This window comes from Siphateles boraxobius, unplaced genomic scaffold (genome assembly GCF_051911475.1).
Source record: "Siphateles boraxobius isolate OS27281-9 unplaced genomic scaffold, OSU_SipBor_1 41, whole genome shotgun sequence".
Taxonomy (NCBI): Eukaryota; Metazoa; Chordata; class Actinopteri; order Cypriniformes; family Leuciscidae; genus Siphateles; species Siphateles boraxobius.
This window is the reverse complement of record NW_027509042.1, coordinates 10,373,946-10,390,862: the sequence shown is the minus strand read 5'-3', so window position 1 is coordinate 10,390,862 and position 16,917 is coordinate 10,373,946. Positions and strand designations below refer to the sequence as shown.

General features: G+C 37.3%; 3 protein-coding genes across 5 annotated transcripts; 2 read left to right on the top strand and 1 right to left on the bottom strand.

Annotated features, from left to right (window-relative positions):
- The first annotated feature begins 581 nt into the window (after positions 1-581).
- On the top strand, positions 582-10,915 carry ddi2 (DNA-damage inducible protein 2). 3 transcript variants are annotated; one of them, XM_077198261.1, is made up of 10 exons: positions 582-982; positions 1,545-1,671; positions 1,757-2,050; positions 2,142-2,268; positions 2,378-2,505; positions 2,732-2,860; positions 2,967-3,070; positions 3,491-3,683; positions 7,952-8,003; positions 8,253-10,915. In XM_077198261.1, exons 1-9 carry the CDS (start codon positions 845-847, stop codon positions 7,960-7,962), a joined length of 1,251 nt encoding a protein of 416 aa, XP_077054376.1. In that variant the 5' UTR covers positions 582-844; the 3' UTR covers positions 7,963-8,003; positions 8,253-10,915. The 3 variants fall into 3 exon arrangements, 2 of the variants coding, with proteins under 2 accessions (XP_077054376.1, XP_077054377.1); XR_013192973.1 differs by lacking the exons at positions 7,952-8,003; positions 8,253-10,915 and adding an exon at positions 6,740-6,881 and having other exon boundaries at positions 593-982; positions 3,491-3,779; XM_077198262.1 differs by lacking the exons at positions 7,952-8,003; positions 8,253-10,915 and having other exon boundaries at positions 610-982; positions 2,972-3,070.
- A 562-nt stretch (positions 10,916-11,477) lies between these two features.
- LOC143706395 (rho guanine nucleotide exchange factor 19) lies at positions 11,478-16,298 on the top strand. Its single transcript, XM_077198258.1, has 12 exons — positions 11,478-11,743; positions 11,967-12,128; positions 12,257-12,333; positions 12,636-12,883; positions 12,999-13,159; positions 13,891-14,043; positions 14,149-14,278; positions 14,361-14,435; positions 14,794-14,886; positions 14,966-15,105; positions 15,186-15,347; positions 16,100-16,298. Exons 1-12 carry the CDS (start codon positions 11,601-11,603, stop codon positions 16,140-16,142), a joined length of 1,587 nt encoding a protein of 528 aa, XP_077054373.1. The 5' UTR covers positions 11,478-11,600; the 3' UTR covers positions 16,143-16,298.
- Positions 16,299-16,556: 258 nt separating this feature from the next.
- Positions 16,557-16,910, bottom strand: tomm6 (translocase of outer mitochondrial membrane 6 homolog (yeast)). Its single transcript, XM_077198257.1, has 2 exons — positions 16,816-16,910; positions 16,557-16,674 (listed from the first exon to the last, which is right to left on the bottom strand). Exons 1-2 carry the CDS (start codon positions 16,908-16,910, stop codon positions 16,578-16,580), a joined length of 192 nt encoding a protein of 63 aa, XP_077054372.1. The 3' UTR covers positions 16,557-16,577.
- Between the last annotated feature and the right edge of the window lie 7 nt (positions 16,911-16,917).

Below are 16,917 nucleotides of genomic sequence, written 5' to 3'. Positions count from 1 at the left end.
TAACTTTATATTTGACTGTCAATCCTCATAATTATAAAAACTGTTAATTTAATTATCTAAAATTAATTAAAACTGCTGTAAATACTATGATCTATATCCAATTAAGTTGTGCATCGCCCTCTACGGTACGGGGTTTGGTGTTGTCACGTGCTTACTGCTTACTATAATATTTTGTAGGGATATTAATGTATTCGTTTAAGCAACTGTACTAATAACACATAAAAAGTACATACAAATTTTGATCTCGAAATAAAAAAAAATCTAAATAAATATGCATGCATGTAACACTAATATAAATATAAAGTATAATATAAAGTAATATAAATTACTTTATAAAGTATAAAGTATAATATAAAGTCTGAGGACATTGGACAAACTATTATCTGTGTACAATAATTACTTAAACATGTCTTTTATTTATTTTTACTTTATATTCAGTTATTCGCTTTAATTAATGTTATTAATTTATTTAAATTGATAAATTGAATTAATTTTATTCATTCATTCAAATATTCTATTAATTTATCATATCAAAATGCATTGTTTTGATGTAAGTTATGCTGTTTCTGACTTCCTGTCTCAGTAAGCTACGACACACGTAATCGGTTTACGGCAGTGGCTAGAGCTGGGAACGAGCTGTGAAAAGGAAGTGAACGAATTCTTTATGAGCGAATAGTGTTGGCTTGTTCAGATGTTTCTCCATATGCTTAACTTTTTCACAACCAGATTTTACACAACGTTTTAACAGGACAGACGTCGTCACGTTTCCTGTTGCAAAACCCCGAAATAACGGCAGTTTCTGACAGCGAGAGAGAAGCAGTAACCGGGTTTGACCCCGAGCGCAATGCTGCTCACCGTGTTTTGTGCACCGAGAGACCGCTCGGAAACCACTTTCGCCCTGGAAGTGTCCCCGGAGCTTGAACTCAGGGATTTTTTGGCTCTTTGCGAACTTGAATCAGGAATACCAGCCGGGGAGATTCAGGTAAACATCTTCCAAAAGTGTTGCAACAGTTAGTTAGCTTCCATGCTAAGCGACCTGACTAAACAAATTAGTGCCATAGGTCCATGCTATTAATAGCATACTGAGCCTATGTCAACACTTCCAGAAAAAAAACAAATCTGGAAAGATTAACTTGTCATAGTTGCGCTAATGACGAGCATTTAGCAAAGCTCAAGGCAACGTATTTTCTTTGGTAGGTGAATCCTGTCAGGAAACCATAATACACGGAATTGTGTGCTGTTAAAACACAACTCGAACGAGTCTTTATTTGACATGGGTGTGTTGGGTAACATGGGGTAGCACATAAATCTTTCGATTTGAAAATTGAAAGAGAAACTTTGCCTGTTCTCCCATTAAATGGTCCATGAACTGAAACTGTAAGCCGTTTATTAAACAAACAACTTTAAAAACTAAGGCATTTATTTCTGTGAGTTTGGTATTTTTAAGAATCATTTTGAAATGTAAAGGGATTTAATAGGTTTGACAAAAATAGGATGTGCTGTTTTAACATATTGAATAAAATCACGCAACCTTTGCTCTCCAGATCTCATACGCAGAGCAGCCGTTACAAGATCCCACCCGAGCCCTAGGGAACTATGGGCTGAAGGATGGAGATGTGCTAGTGTTAAGACAAGCAGATAGGTTACTAGGACAACAACCCACAGTTCCAGGTAAACCAGCATAACTAGATCTGCTTTAAAATGGCTTAATGTGAGTTTATCATGGCATTAATCATAATTAATCTTAATGTTTTAGGTCTGCCTCGCATCGATTTCAGTTCCATTGCTGTTCCTGGGACGTCCTCAGGCCAAAACAGACAGCACCATGCCCAGCGCCCCAGTGCCCCCCAGTCACGGCCGCCCCAAGCCACCACTCCAGGATCAGGCTCAGGTGCAGGATCTGGCTCAGGCTCTGGCTCAGCCCTTTCGCCCCAGGGATTGGACAACCCCGCCTTGCTACGTGACATGTTGCTGGCAAATCCACATGAGCTTTCATTGCTGAAAGAGCGAAACCCTCCACTTGCTGAGGCTCTACTGAGTGGAGACCTTGGTAAATAAAGATGATGGGACTAAATGCATCTATGTGGAAAATGGAATGTTTTTTCCCAGAGTGACATAATCATTTTTCTTCCCTTTTTCAGAGCGCTTCACCAAGGTGCTATTGGAGCAGCAGCAGGATCGAGCACGGAGAGAGCAAGAGAGAATCAAACTGTTGACTGCAGATCCTTTTGACTTGGATGCTCAGGCCAAGATTGAGGAAGAAATCAGGTAACAAATAAGGGGTGAGATTATATGCACAGCAAAAACATGGTCTATGGCACATGGATCATAAAAAAAATTTAATAAAAGAATGCATGACATTATTTTACATTTCCAGACAGCACAACATTGAGGAGAATATGACTATTGCAATGGAAGAAGCACCTGAGAGTTTTGGCCAGGTGGTCATGCTGTACATCAACTGCAAAGTCAATGGACACCCAGTAAAGGCCTTTGTTGACTCAGGTAGTCAATTGTATTTTAAGGAATCTTCTAAATAGGATATTGTTGAATGCATTGTTATATTTTGCTTAAATTTATGTCTTACTAAACATCATCAATTTAAATAGTTTTTACTTAATTTAGCATCCTATTTTCAGTCATACGCTTCATTTATATACTTGTTTTGGAATCCTTTTAATACTTGAGGTTTCTTTATATAATGTACTAATCTTTTATAATCATCCTTTAGGAGCTCAGATGACGATTATGAGCCAAGCATGTGCAGAGCGATGTAATATCATGCGTCTAGTGGACAGACGCTGGGCAGGCATTGCCAAAGGGGTTGGCACTCAAAAAATTATTGGCCGAGTTCATTTAAGTATGGCATTTATTTAGACCTGCTCCTTTAATATGCAATATGCATATCCTCCAACACTTTCTCTTAAATCTTATTATAATATACAAAAAATATATTTTACACCCAGCCCAGGTGCAGATCGAAGGAGATTTCCTGCCTTGCTCTTTCTCTATTTTGGAAGATCAGCCCATGGATATGCTGCTAGGCCTTGACATGCTGAAGAGACACCAGGTCTGCTTGGGAACTTTGGTTCATAGTCAATAAAGTGATCTATTTCCCGTAATGGAATGTTTTTAACTTGCCATTAATGATGCTTTAATAGACTGAATCTTACATGAGGATTTTCCATAATCACATAGAGTTTAGCAAGTGAGGTTACTTTGTCTGCATGCTATTGTCAGTCTGTGTACTCGGGAAACTATTTTATATCTAACTTAATCTTACGAATATAGCTTGTTAGCTAATTTTTTTCTTTCTATAATATTATGTAAAAAATGATATTAATATTAAATATAATTTTATGTTCTGTTTTAGAGTAGATCACTAGTAGAAGTTTTTGTTTTCATTACTTGAAGTTCTTGAGCTTGCAATGCCTGTTCTCTTCTACTTAGCGCTGTTCTATTTCTTATAACTTGATTTTCTCTCATCCAGTGCTCCATAGATCTGAAGAAAAATGTTCTCCTGATTGGGACGACGGGTACAGAGACACGTTTTCTACCTGAGGCAGAGCTGCCTGAGTGTGCCCGGCTGGCATATGGACCAGAGGGACGAGAGGATACCCGGCCTGAGGAGATTGCAGATCGAGAACTGGCAGAGGCAATACAAAGATCTGTGCAGGACAGCGGTGAGATGCATGATATGTAGACCAAGAGATTGCATGGCTAATAGAATAAAAGCTAGATTTATGCTGCCTTCACATGATATCAGAAATGTCCTACTTCTCAAATCGTGATTAGTGGTCGACCGATATATCGCCACGGCCGATATTTGGCTTTTTAAAAATATCGGCATCGGCCGATCAGTTTTTCTGATTGGCCGATGTGTTGGTAGCGGGACTTTTATTTTGACGGCGCTACCGACTTTCATTTTGACGGGCGGCGCTGAGAACACCAGCACCTGAGAAGAGAACACAGCGCTCACTCACATTCTCCGTCTTCATTAGTTTACGATCTCTGTCAGTCAGATCTAATATTTTGTTAGACAGAACCGGTGGCTACAGAACTGGTCAAAGAAAGTAAATGGTATGCGAAAAAGTAATACGTTTGCTTTTATATTATTTATAACCGAAAAGGCAAACAATCAGCCTAAAATAAATTCTCATTTACCGTCAACATTCAGCAAATGCGCATCTACATAATTTAAACAAATCTCTGAATATCTACTAACATTTAATTTCACAAACCTTGCAGATTTAATCGAATCCAGCTGTGATATCTTGTGAAGTGTGCGTTTGTAGCCTGCATAAACGTGTTCCTGCAAGTGACGGTCCGTGCGAAGCGAGTAAATGCGATCAGAAGATCAGCTTCACAGGAGATGCAATCGAAACACTTTAAATCCTTCTTTTTAAATATGCTGTGCTATATCCAGTGGCCCACTGTGTCATATTCATGTCGTTTTCACTGTGTGCTGTATGTAAAACTAGCGTTACCTTGTCAAAAGTCAAAGTAAAAAGAAAATCTTTATTTGAAAAAATATGATTATCAGTGATTACTGATTAATTACCAGATTACTGAGTGCCCTGTTACAGTGTTTACTTCCTTTTTATTCACATATTCATATATTTTTAAACAATTACTTGAAACATTCTGTAATAGGATTGCAGATTCAAGAAGTTGCCATCTAGTATAGGGCCTAAGCATGTTTATTTTAAAGATTTTTAAATATGTATTAAATTTATCAAATTTATTAAATATTGATTTATATAAATATATAAAGTGTGTGTGAGTGTATGTGTATATATATATATATTAGGGGTGGTGAAAAAAATTGATTATTGATTAATCGCGAATATGTTATGGACGAGTATGAATCGATTATTAAATCTTCAAAAATTGATTTTTTTTTTATTTAAAAAAAATTTGCATTATTTTATTTTGTAAAAAATTTTAGGCCCAGTTCCAGTTAGCAAGCGCGTGTAACGCACTGTCTATGGTGTAACCAGCCAGAGCGAGTTAGAGCAGGTGTGTGAAAGCCTGTTTGAGCCTATTTACAATCGTATTTGATTGCAGAGCGCCGTAGCGCAAGCACTACCTCTCGCTCGTTCCTCTCTCTCTCGCGCGCGCTCTCTTACCCTCATATGAGGCGCCGTTTAGGGCTTATATCAAACTTGATTCACGCACACATATATGAAACACTTGCATACACATATATTAAGTAGTCAAACATACATGTATACTGCTGAATGCTCAAACAAATACATATGAAATGCACAACGACACACCTAAAGTCGCTCACGCACATACACGCAAACTCTACACACACGAGATGCGCGCACATACAAACTCTCCACGCACATAGCCTACTCATATGAGACAAGCGTGGCACACACAAACTCTCCACGCACATATGAGACATGCGCGCACACACTCATATGAGACGCGCGCGCACATAAACTCTCCACGCACATACTGACGCGAGCACACACACACACAAACTCGCGCACAAACTCAATGAGAGGGAGACACAAACTCGCGCACAAACTCAATGAGACGGAACACACACAAACTCTCCATGCACATACTCATATGAGACGCGAGCACACACACACACACACACAAACTAGCGCACATACTCACCTGATACGCATGCTCACACAGTACATGATATGATTCTCAGTGTGAACAGAAATCACACATTGGTAAGTGCATTTTTTGTTAACAGAGACAGAGTCGATTGCTTTTATTGTTTTTGGTTGTTTTGTTCATTTAAATAGTCTTTAGAAATAAAAGTTTATTGATCTTTGAAAAGGTGTACCTTCATTATTATGCCATTATCATTATTTTAGAAGAAAATGGTCTCAGAACGACTTTATTATCAATATTATCGTTTATCGCAATAATTTCTTGGACAATTTATCGCCCAGCAAGATTTGTTATCATGACAGGCCTATAGGTGTTACTGAAGTTACAGTAAGTTGTTCAAAAATGTTCATTTTGTCTTCTTAATGATTAAATTGGACAATTTTCTTCTAGAAAGGTGTTCAGGTGGAGAGAAAACCTTTTCTTTACCTTGATATGTTTCGACTGCAACCTACAGTCTTCCTCCACCTGAACAACTGCAACACCTTGTCTTTCTAGAAGAAAATTGTCCAATTTCTACAGTATGTTGGTTCTGATCTACTTCCTAAAGGAAATAAGCCTTTCATTTATTTGTTATTGTTTAGTTCAACTTGATGAGTCACAAAACAATGTGATGTATTCATTTCTGTGTTCTACAGAACATAAGCTACATACAAATAATTCTTAAGTTATAACTACACGACACAGAAAGTGCTTTGAGTTGTTGTTACTCAATAAAAGAGTTAAGTAATTCAGCAGCTGACTTTTTTTAATACTGCAATCACTTTGTAGTGTATTTTCGTTTACTGTTGTGAAATGGAAAAATCAATAATCGAGAATCGTTAATAATCGAAAATTGACTGTAATCGAATCGGGACTTCAATAATCGTAATCGAATCGAATCGGGAAATCAGACAGATTAACCACCCCTAATATATATATATATATATATATATAAAATATGTGTGTATATATATATATATATATATATATATATTTATATATATAAATAAATATATATATATATATAATAGATATATAATATTTAAATGTCGGCTTTATATCGGCCACCCTGCTCTCTAAGATATCGGCATCGGCCATCAAAAAACCCATATCGGTCGACCACTAATCGTGATTACGAGCTTGTTGTCGGAAAGAACAGGAATCATGGAGGACGGCAGGTTTATTCTTGCCTGTTTATTTGGAAAGTCTTATTAAAGCCAAAATAATATTCAGCCTCCCATTCATTAACAAACATATAAACATTGACAGCACTATCTAGATTCTGAAATTTCTCGCTGTGTATAAGACACACGATAAGCTTCAAATGAGAATTCATACATGTAAATATGCACTACTTTAACAACAAGATAAGGTGATGTAGTTGTGGAAAAAAATAATAAAGAATACCTGTCACAGCAGAAAATGTTCTCCCCCCACCATTTTTAAAGTTTATGACCCGCCCAGCTCGGGAACTTGGGTATCAAAATGTCCCAGTGGTAAATATGGCTTGAGTTCATGTCCAATTTTTGACTAGGAAACCTTTTTAATCTCCATATTAAATTTCATTTCACAAGATTTTAACACAAGGAATGAATAGTCATCAGGGATTTATCGTAGAATTAAAAGGGATGTCCTTGTGGAGGGTTCAAAAGAATTTAACAAAACAATTTTTGTATAGTTTGTTTATCTTGGTTGCAATACAGAACCACTCACCCAGTTCACAAGGTGGTGTTCATTTTTTTTTATAAAGAAATCAATAGTTTTTGATTGAGCAAGGACAATTAATTGAAAGTGACATTTGAATTAAATTCAAGCTGTTCTGTTGAACTTTCTATTCATCTAAGAATTCTGAAGAAAGTATCATTTTCCACAAAAATAACAACTGTTTTTAATATTGATGATAATAAAAATGTTTGTTTATCATCAAATCAGAATGATTTCTTAAGGATCATATGAGACAAAGTTTTAGTGTTTATTTTTAAATTGAATTTCGCAATATTGCGGAATTCTGAGGAAACATGACTTAAAACATGTTAGGACATTGGCTCTTCAGAATTTACTCTTCAGTTTTAACATTGTCACTAGATAACATTAAAAATCTGCTGTTTATACCTGCAAATACTGTAATTCATGTTCATATAGTTCATGTTGATGAAGTTCATGTTTATACAGATTACCCTTAAATAATGTGAGTTGAACACCACCTTGTGTAGCTTATGTGATTGATAGGAGCATGCCTCTTTTCTCTCCTTTTCTCTGGATGTGTTTTTGCTAATTGTTTGCCTCTTATTGCATGAAATGTGTGGCGTTTGTGTGCCCTAACTATGAGCAGGACAGAACTGATGTCATATGGACAGACAGCTGGAGAGGGCTCTACCTACCAGGTACTACAGTCACAAAGGGAATATTTCATTAGCCTATTACAATATTTGACCCAGTAAATATTAGACACAATATATACATTGGTACACACTGGAACGGCCTTCATTTTGTAAGTAATTTCTTGAAAGAAATGTCCATGCCTGTCTATGATGCTAACTATTTTGCATGGTTTGCAGTGTTTGCTGAATTGCATGGTTTTATATCACCTATATGTAGACTTTCAAGTTCATCAGTTACTGTTTCTCTCTCAGATATTGAAGATGGAAAAACTACCTCACCACAATCCCTGCCATTTAAACCTCTCAACCAACCCACAACATCGTCAACCTCAAGTCATCCCCACAGTCTCACCCTAGATCGTTCCAAATCTGCCCCAGCCTCTATAAACCAGGGAGAGTCCCCAATTGAAGTTCCCACATTGATTGAATCCTCTCCACTTCAACCATTAAAAGTTGGTGAACCCTCTCCAGATCCCTCTGATGACACCTTCAGATCTCAGTCCCAAGGACTGGCCGATTCAACGTCATCTTGCTTACAGACGGATGCAGATGCTCTTATCCCAAGAACTCTTCCCTCTCAGGAACCATTCTCTAGTACTGTGCCCGAGGACAATAAAGTGACTGGTGACATAATTTCAGGAGATTCCGGCAGTCCGATGGACACGGTTTTGGGGAAGAATATCAGTTCCTCTGGGACTGTAGCAGCAGAATCTCCCTTTATTCTTTTTAACCCAGGCTCTCAGACTCTAACACTGGATCAGGAAGTGGACATGGATGTTTCTTCCAATGCAAAACTAGAAACTGGCCATGACTTTCCTGATCAGTTCCAGAGAGACCAAGGTAGTGTGATTGAAGATGTTTCAAGGGCCCAACCACAATGCATGCCTGTTCCAGATTTGAGCCTTGAACCCTGTCCTGCTGAGCCAGCCACTACTTCTGTCAATTCAGACACTGAAAAGAATGTAATACCCTGTGAAAGAGACCAGCCGGAGTTAGATAACATCCCTTCCTTGGCTCAAGCACTTAAGGAGCTCCATAATCTTCTGATGTCCAGCAGTTGGCCAACAGTTTCTGGAATGAATCCTCTGACTGACCCTAATGCTACAACATCAAGACAGTTTGTTGATGAGGTGGACCAGGATCATGCTGCAAGAAACCGAGCCACTCTGAACCCAACCATTGACACATCCTCAAATACTGCCACAACAAAGGACAAGGAGGGAAGTGTTGCCAAAGCTGAATTTACTTCTCAATCAGTGAGGGATACTCTAGACGTACCGAGCAATCCAAGGCACACAGAGAACCAAGCTTCTACTCTGGTAGATCCCCAAGTGGAACAAACGATTCAGCACCCTTGTGCAGCTGAAAGAAATTGTGATGTTGTTATTGAGGAAGGTTCTGGGCTGGTGACCGCTTCTTCCCAGGGAGATCTTGAGCTCCCTGAGGGCCAGCAAGTGCAGGACATTGCGGACGAAAACCCCTCAGGCATTGACATATCAGCTGACCTGTCTCAGCAGTGCCCCCTTTCTGTTGCAGCTGGCATATCAACCAATTCCAGTCAAGGGCCATCTCCTCAAACTCAAGCGACTGCGGCAGATACTCTTTTCCTTGGAGACTCCGACCAACTTGCTTCACAGGCCTCGATGGGACAGTTTCCATTAGAGCACATTCAGAGGATCCAGGCATCAGGGTTCTCTGCTCGTGAGGCTGCTGAGGCACTGGAACAGGCTCAAGGCAGCGTGGAGCTTGCCTTATTGGTGCTGCTTGCAAGAAAGATCACTGTGCCCACTTAGACTCTAAATCAACTTTGTAGGGGTGGCGGCAGTCAACATATGAGCCTTTTTCATCCTTTGGTTTTCCTTTAGCAGTCCTCATTGTCTTGTACTTGATGGTCTTATTCTGGCTCTCTACTTTGCCAACATACCTAATGTTTAAAAATAGATATGAGAGAAGCTGGCCATATTTCCCTTTCAACAGAACGATAAACTCTGTGCAGTCTTTTTAAAGTTTAGCATGTTGCCTCAATAGTTTGTAATGGATTGTTGATTTTATTGGTTTGGTTTGAATAAATTTGATAAACTGTCAGACAATTTACAGGAATATGAATAGTTCACATCTGGTGGTGGGGCTCTGTAATGAAATGAATGTGGCAGAAGTAGACCTGTTTCCTATCTTCCAAGAGCTGCATGGTTTTAGATCTCAAAATTGATTTATGTGCCTGATGTTTACTGACCTTACACAGAATCTTCTGAAGCAACTTACTAAATTTATTTTGTTTAAATGTGATCAGTCAGATAGTAAAGCACCAATTTCAGAGTCCTTTTCCCAATTTGAATTGGCGATAATGTTCAAGCTACGGTTATTTTCTCTTTAATAACGATTTTATTTGATAGTTGCCAATCCTGTATAACTTGACATGTTTTCTATAGGTTGCCTTTCGAAATTATATAGTAGACTTAAATACCCTAACGTTTTGTGTTCATAGTCCATCCTTGAACAATAATGTCAGTCTATTATCAGTAGTAGCCTATTTCTTTTAATCAAATTCATGATGTTGTGGTAGTGTTTTATATTGTGTTTTCCATTAAAATGAAATCGACAGGAAAAAGTTGATGCTGACAAAGTGTTCTAAAGGAAGAATTACCCTTCAATAAGCCCTCAGGGCAGCAACCACTACATTTTGTTGGGATGTCTGTTTTATTCTCTTATTTGTGGTCCCTTATCTAAACACTTGACTTAGGTGTAAAGTCCTGATGTGCCCTATCCAGCTGTCTGTGATCTTTTGTCATGTCTACCCTCTTGTCATTTTTGTAATCTCTGGCTCATTTCTCAGTTGTGTTCATTATATTTGAGAAACTCAGTTTCATCTTGTATACAGTTTAAAAACCAAATAAAAGGAAAAGGTTTTTCTTATATTTCAAGCGTGAAGTTGTGCTTTTTAGTACAATAATTGTTTGACAGTCAGCAATCATGTCCTAATTGTTAAATAAATATGGACTTAGCATAATACTAGCATAAACTGCTTACATTTAACACAACGTAACACTGATTCATCTTTTATAATAACAGGGTGATTCTTACATTTAAGTGTTTTGGTTAAATTTGACCTTAAAACCATAATATATATTATAGGAGAAATATTCATTTTAATTCAATATTATATTAATATTAACTATTTTATTCAGAAAATAAAGCATATTTTTAGGACCATTACTTTTTTATTTATTTGCACTTATTTATAATGAGATGATAATGAAAATCTTGATCCCACTATTTCATAAGATGACATGACACTGAGACACGGCATTAAGTTGTCTTGGTTTTTTTTTAGGTTAAGGCAATAATAAAGTAGGCTAATCTTATTCGCCAGAGCAACGCCCAATCAAACGCAGCAAAATTGTTTGTGGGAAATTGGACAGGTGAGGACGCTCTTCTTAGTCAATTAGACCCAGATATATCTTAGTTCAGTGGTTTGGAAAGTACTCCAGTGGCGTATGAGTATCTGCGTGTAAAAGAGGTGTTTTACTGCGATAATTGAAAGTTTAAATTCAAATTTAATATAGGCAACTACGCATAAAACCGCGAGAAACATTACCGTAAATGGCTCATGTCATGGAGAATGAGAGAATCTGGGCCGATAGAGATGATGTAACAGAAGCAGTAGATACTCTTCCCGCGCTGGATGAACAACACAGCCCTAAAACAAATGTGGAGGACTGTGAAGCGTCTGTAGGGCTTTACTAGTATGTAATTAAAATAAATTGATAATAATATTAAATTCGTTTGTAACTCTGTTGTTCTGACATTAGCCTACCTAATATCATAACTATTTCTATCCTAACCTGTGGTTTTATTTTCTATTAGCTGCCTACCTCGCAATAATCTTTTTTTTTTTTTAAAGCTTCAGATGGTGCCAGGATGGTGTTTCATTTTTACCTCTTTTTAATTTTGACCTATTTTCCTTAGTGCATCTCGAGGGTTGGCTGAAGCTCTTAGATCTGTTGCAAACTCACAGTTATGGAACTTACCGGTAATGGGGTTTTCTCTGCCCATTTCATCCCTTTTCTCTTCGGAGAGCTCCAGTCTGGAATCATTTGACATGAACTGTGAGGAGAATGATGTGAAAAGGTAACATTTATGATACACAAAATGATAATTCAGGCATCAAATACTAACAAACTGTCAATTTCTGCGTGTACATCAGCCTTTGCATAGAAACAAAGCAATTAAGCATTTACCCATTCTTCTCATTTCAGGGCAGATGCAACTGAAGTCAATGCACAACAAGAGGAAACGTATGTTGCCAAGTTTCAATCTGAGTACATCAACAGTTGTAAGTTTACTGATGAATCTTGCAAAAACTGTCAACCGGATTCTGTAGCTGGGTCACATTTCATCCAAACATCAAGGCACCCACGCACACACAAAATTCTTTTGCTTAAAGAAAAGTTGTACAATTTTCACTTTACTGTAACAAGTGTGTGAGAATGGATGTTTGGGGTCATGTAAAAAAAATACTAATGGTTCTAAAAATCTTTTTTCATTACACAATATGAAATGAATTTATTTACCAAATAGGCCTATAGATAGTAGCACCAAATATTGCTTTCATATGTTCCAATTTTGTTTTCCTAGCTGTCCCTTTATATCAAAAGTATTGGATGAAGGCTGTGAAGAAGGATTTACACAGAGCACAGCACACAGGACTTTCAGAATTGGTGGAATCGGTGCTTCATGGACTTAAAACTCCTCCTCCTTTAAGCCCAACCCCTGTGTTGAGTCCACCAGGACTACACGTTAAGCCATACGCTCTATGGCAGGAGTTACCGCAAGTCGAGTGTCTGCTGAAGTCCCTCAGTGCGCAGGAGATCCAGCTTCAGGAGGTGTATATTGCAGGATACCTACAAGACTGCTGCTTGCTTGCAAAATGTGACCTTGGTCTGATGTCTATTGTAAAGTTACACTATTCATCCCTCTGTTTTTGTGATTTCTGGCTAGGCCATGTTTGAGCTGATTGTGTCAGAGGCCTCGTATCAGAAGAGTCTGGTGGTAGCACTGAATGTGTATCAGTGCTCAGCAGAACTCAAACAGATCCTCTCCCGTGTGCAGCATCATGTTCTGTTCTCCAACCTAAAGGACGTCTGCAGAGTCAGTGAACGGTAAGTATACATGCTTGGATATACAATACAACACAATACAATTATGTATATGAAAGATGCATTATGCTGCTTTCACTTGATCTCGGTCTTTGCCAAATATGAATTTCTATGTATCTGATATATAAAAAAAATACTATTACAAATTTTATGTGAAAATGTTTATTTAGTAGTATATTAATCTGATGATTTACATACACTACCGTTAAAAATTATTTTTATTATTATTCAGCAAGGCTATATTAAATTGGTTGACCGCAAGTTAGTTTCAAAGTGACAGTAAACGCATTTTATAATGTTACCAAAGATTTCTATTTCAAATAAATTCTTTTCTTTTGAACTTTCTATTCATTGAAGAATCCTAAAATCACAGAATGCAAAGAGAAATGTTTCACTGTTTCCACAAAACTAAAGCAGTGCAACTGTTTTCAACATTGATAATAAGAAATGTTACTTGAGTTTCTGAAGGAACATTGACACTAAAGACTTTCGTCATGGCTGCTGAAAATTTAACTTTACAATTACAGAAAAAAAAGAAAAAAAATGTGTGTGTATACATATATACACATATAATAAAAATTATGTAGTGTATTTTTAAATTGTAATAATATTCCACAGTTTTGCTTTTGCTGTATTTCTAATATAATGGCTGCTGAAAAATCTGATTTGCCATCACAGGGTGCAGTATATATAGTATATCATAATGCAATATTACTTAATTTGGGTTTATTTAGGATTCTGCAGGAGCTGGAGACCCATCTCAGGCAGGATGTGGTGATGTCACGGGTTGGTGATATTGTTTTGAATCACCAGCAAGACTTCCAACAAGTGTATGTGCCGTATATCACCAACATGATGTACCAGGAGGCCATCATCACTCAGCTGCTGTTTGTTCCATTTTTATGTTTATTCCATATTGAACACATAATTCTATTTAATATTATAGCACTGGAATGGTAGCGTTCTAATTACCCTTTTACACTTCCCACCAGGCAGGACAACAGGAAATTTGCATTGATCCTGAAGAAACTAGAGAAAGATCCACAATGCCAGAGACAGACGCTCAAATCTTTCTTGATTCTTCCTTTTCAGAGGATCACACGGATGAAACTCTTACTTGAGGTTGGCTTTCCTTTATACAGACTCTTCAGAGAAAACACAATTAACATCTTTCTGTGAACATGAATTGTTTGTTTTGGTTTAGAACATCCTCAAGCGGGCTAAAGGTGTTTATCTTAATGTCTCTAATTTGATGGAAGCCATTGAAGCTGTACGTAAGGTAGGCTGTCATGTGTATATATAAATTGTATATATAACTTGTAAATATAAATTTATCTTGGATCTTGTTTTAGATATTAATTGATACATATTAACAGTATAAGCTTGTTTCTGCCGCAACATTAATTTTCTTTTTTTATTTAATTGCTACTTTTTCTCAATTCTGAGAATAAAGCTCTTTCTTGCAAATGCGAGGGGAAAAAAGTCAGTTTCTTTTTCATGCAATTGTGAGAAAAAGACAGTCACAATTACCTATTTTTTTTTATTACGTGGCAGAAACAAGCTTTCATAATTAGTTGCAAATCATCTGTTACTTTATAAATGAATACATGTGTAATTTCATAAATCTGATTGTGTAGATAGTGGAGGAGTGTGACAGGATGGTCGAACAAATGAAGAGGACAGAGCTGCTTGTTTGTTTGGACAAGTTAGTGGATTTCGGAAATGTCAAGGTATAAAATCTTAATGTACAGGTAATTCTTATTTTTCTGCTGTCATATTTTAAAACCGGTTTTCTTTGTTCTCAATCAGTCCATTCCATTAATTACCAGAGGGCGTCATTTGATTCAAGAGGGAACTTTGAAGCAACTAATTGTTGGTGGCGATAAAGTCTCTCGCAAAGATGTATACATTCATCTCTTCAATGATCTTTTGCTCCTCTCTGTTAAAAGGTATGTTCTGGTGAAATGTTTTTGTAAGTTTGTTTGTTCAAGTTTTGATATCCATTCTTTTTTTTTTACACTCCACTCAGTGGACACAGGTTTGTTGTGCAGACCCATGCACTATTTCCTGATAATGTGCGTGTAGAGGAAATCAAAACATTTTTGAGACTACCCGCTGAGTCCTTCCTGCTCCATCTGCCTAAGAACCACAATAGGTTTTCCAGCACCATCATATTGGCTGCACGCACACGGTAGCTTTCATTGCACAATAATCCATTGCCAAGACTACAAGTATGTGGATTTGACAATGAAACTCAATATATGAATAAGACCACAATAATTTATTAATATGGTGTAGGGCCTCCTTTTGCGGACAAAACAGAATAATTTGGGAATGACAGAGACAAGTCCTTCCCAGTGGCCAGTGGGATTTTGAGCAATTCTTGTTACAGAACAGTGGCCAGGTAATAATTGATGCTGTTGGAGGAAATTATTTTAGGAATAGGAATATTTGACTCCTAAGTGGCTCAAAGTATTTGGATCCGGGTTAGTACCTAAACATCCCTTTCAGACGGCTTCCTCTTGCATTAACAGCTACTCCCGTTGGATGTGGTTTGTCCTATGTGGTGGTATGCTGACATTACCCTGTATACATTGTATACCATAGCTTTCAATGCACTAAAGACTAGCTGTCCTGGTTAAAGATGAGCCAGCGAGATGCACAACAATTCGAGTTCCACTATTGAACTCTTATACGTCTCCCATTATGTTGTGTGGAATGTAATATTTTATGTACAGCTGTGCTATTTTTTCAGCTAATTCACTCTGCTCTTACTGATTTAGACGTGAAACCTCAAACACACTATATTGGCCAGTGTTTCAGTTTCATTGTCCAACCCCTGTATTTATTATCTTGAGCACTGTTTATTTTGAGTGAACATTTTGTTTGAAAGTCAATTCTTGTGTAAGGTAATATTTAAAACAGTAATATTTGTTTCCTCAGGTCAGAAAAAGAGACCTGGATCAAAGTTTTGTCTTCAAAATAAGGGATTGCAAGTGTGGAAATGCTACGTAAAAGGGTATCAAAATATGCATTGTAAAGTGCTTTAAAATGTAAATTATAATGGAATTTTTAATTTTCTAGAATATTGTTCCAATATTATGTATATTTTATGTATTCATGAATAAACTGCTGTAGGCAACTGTTTCAATGTGAGCTTTATTTCAACAAAACACAAAGTACACACGAAATCTACAATTGTAACCATCCAATTGCTGGGATTTATTCCCTTAAGTGTCGAATGGGCTTGTTCAACAAGACCCACTGTAGCAAATGTCTCTGTTCTTCCATTTCAGCACCACCTATTTTGAAAAGAGAAAGGAGTTAAGTCTCGAATATGTTTTTGAAGGGTGGGGTTGAACAATAGTTTCAAGGTTTTTTGTTGTTGTTTCACCTGTAAGTTGTTGATCGGGAGCTAACGTTACGTGATTGGCTGAGGAGACATTAGGTCGAAATCTGAGAGGTTTCTTGCGACCCAAACACCCGCTGCAAATAACCCCAGGTTTACAAGAAGATTCCTGTAACAAAGAAACAAAGGGGGTCACCACAGATGCTGGCAGGATATTTAAAAAATACATTTGAACATCACTTCGAGTATAGGAGTTGTACGCAGCAGTACTGTTTGTATCAGATCATTTACAACAGTAACGTTAACAAACCTTCTAAAGTCATTTCTGTCCGTTGCTAAACGGCAAGCTGTGCTTATCCAGCCCATGACGCCACCCGATTGACCATCGGCTTTCTTTCCGCTCATTTTTTTT

What these genes read in the sequence shown, in the direction of transcription:
- ddi2 (XM_077198261.1), top strand. Translation starts at nt 845, where the DNA reads ATGCTGCTCACCGTGTTTTGTGCACCGAGAGACCGCTCGGAAACCACT. An exon ending in TCTACTGAGTGGAGACCTTG is followed by an intron (nt 2,051 to 2,141) that starts GTAAATAAAGAT and finishes TCCCTTTTTCAG; the next exon opens with AGCGCTTCACCAAGGTGCTA. An exon ending in TATTGGCCGAGTTCATTTAA is followed by an intron (nt 2,861 to 2,966) that starts GTATGGCATTTA and finishes TTTTACACCCAG; the next exon opens with CCCAGGTGCAGATCGAAGGA.
- tomm6 (XM_077198257.1), bottom strand. Translation starts at nt 16,910, where the DNA reads ATGAGCGGAAAGAAAGCCGATGGTCAATCGGGTGGCGTCATGGGCTGG. An exon ending in GACAGAAATGACTTTAGAAG is followed by an intron (nt 16,675 to 16,815) that starts GTTTGTTAACGT and finishes TCTTTGTTACAG; the next exon opens with GAATCTTCTTGTAAACCTGG.
- LOC143706395 (XM_077198258.1), top strand. Translation starts at nt 11,601, where the DNA reads ATGGCTCATGTCATGGAGAATGAGAGAATCTGGGCCGATAGAGATGAT. An exon ending in TGGATTTCGGAAATGTCAAG is followed by an intron (nt 14,887 to 14,965) that starts GTATAAAATCTT and finishes GTTCTCAATCAG; the next exon opens with TCCATTCCATTAATTACCAG. An exon ending in TTGCTCCTCTCTGTTAAAAG is followed by an intron (nt 15,106 to 15,185) that starts GTATGTTCTGGT and finishes CACTCCACTCAG; the next exon opens with TGGACACAGGTTTGTTGTGC.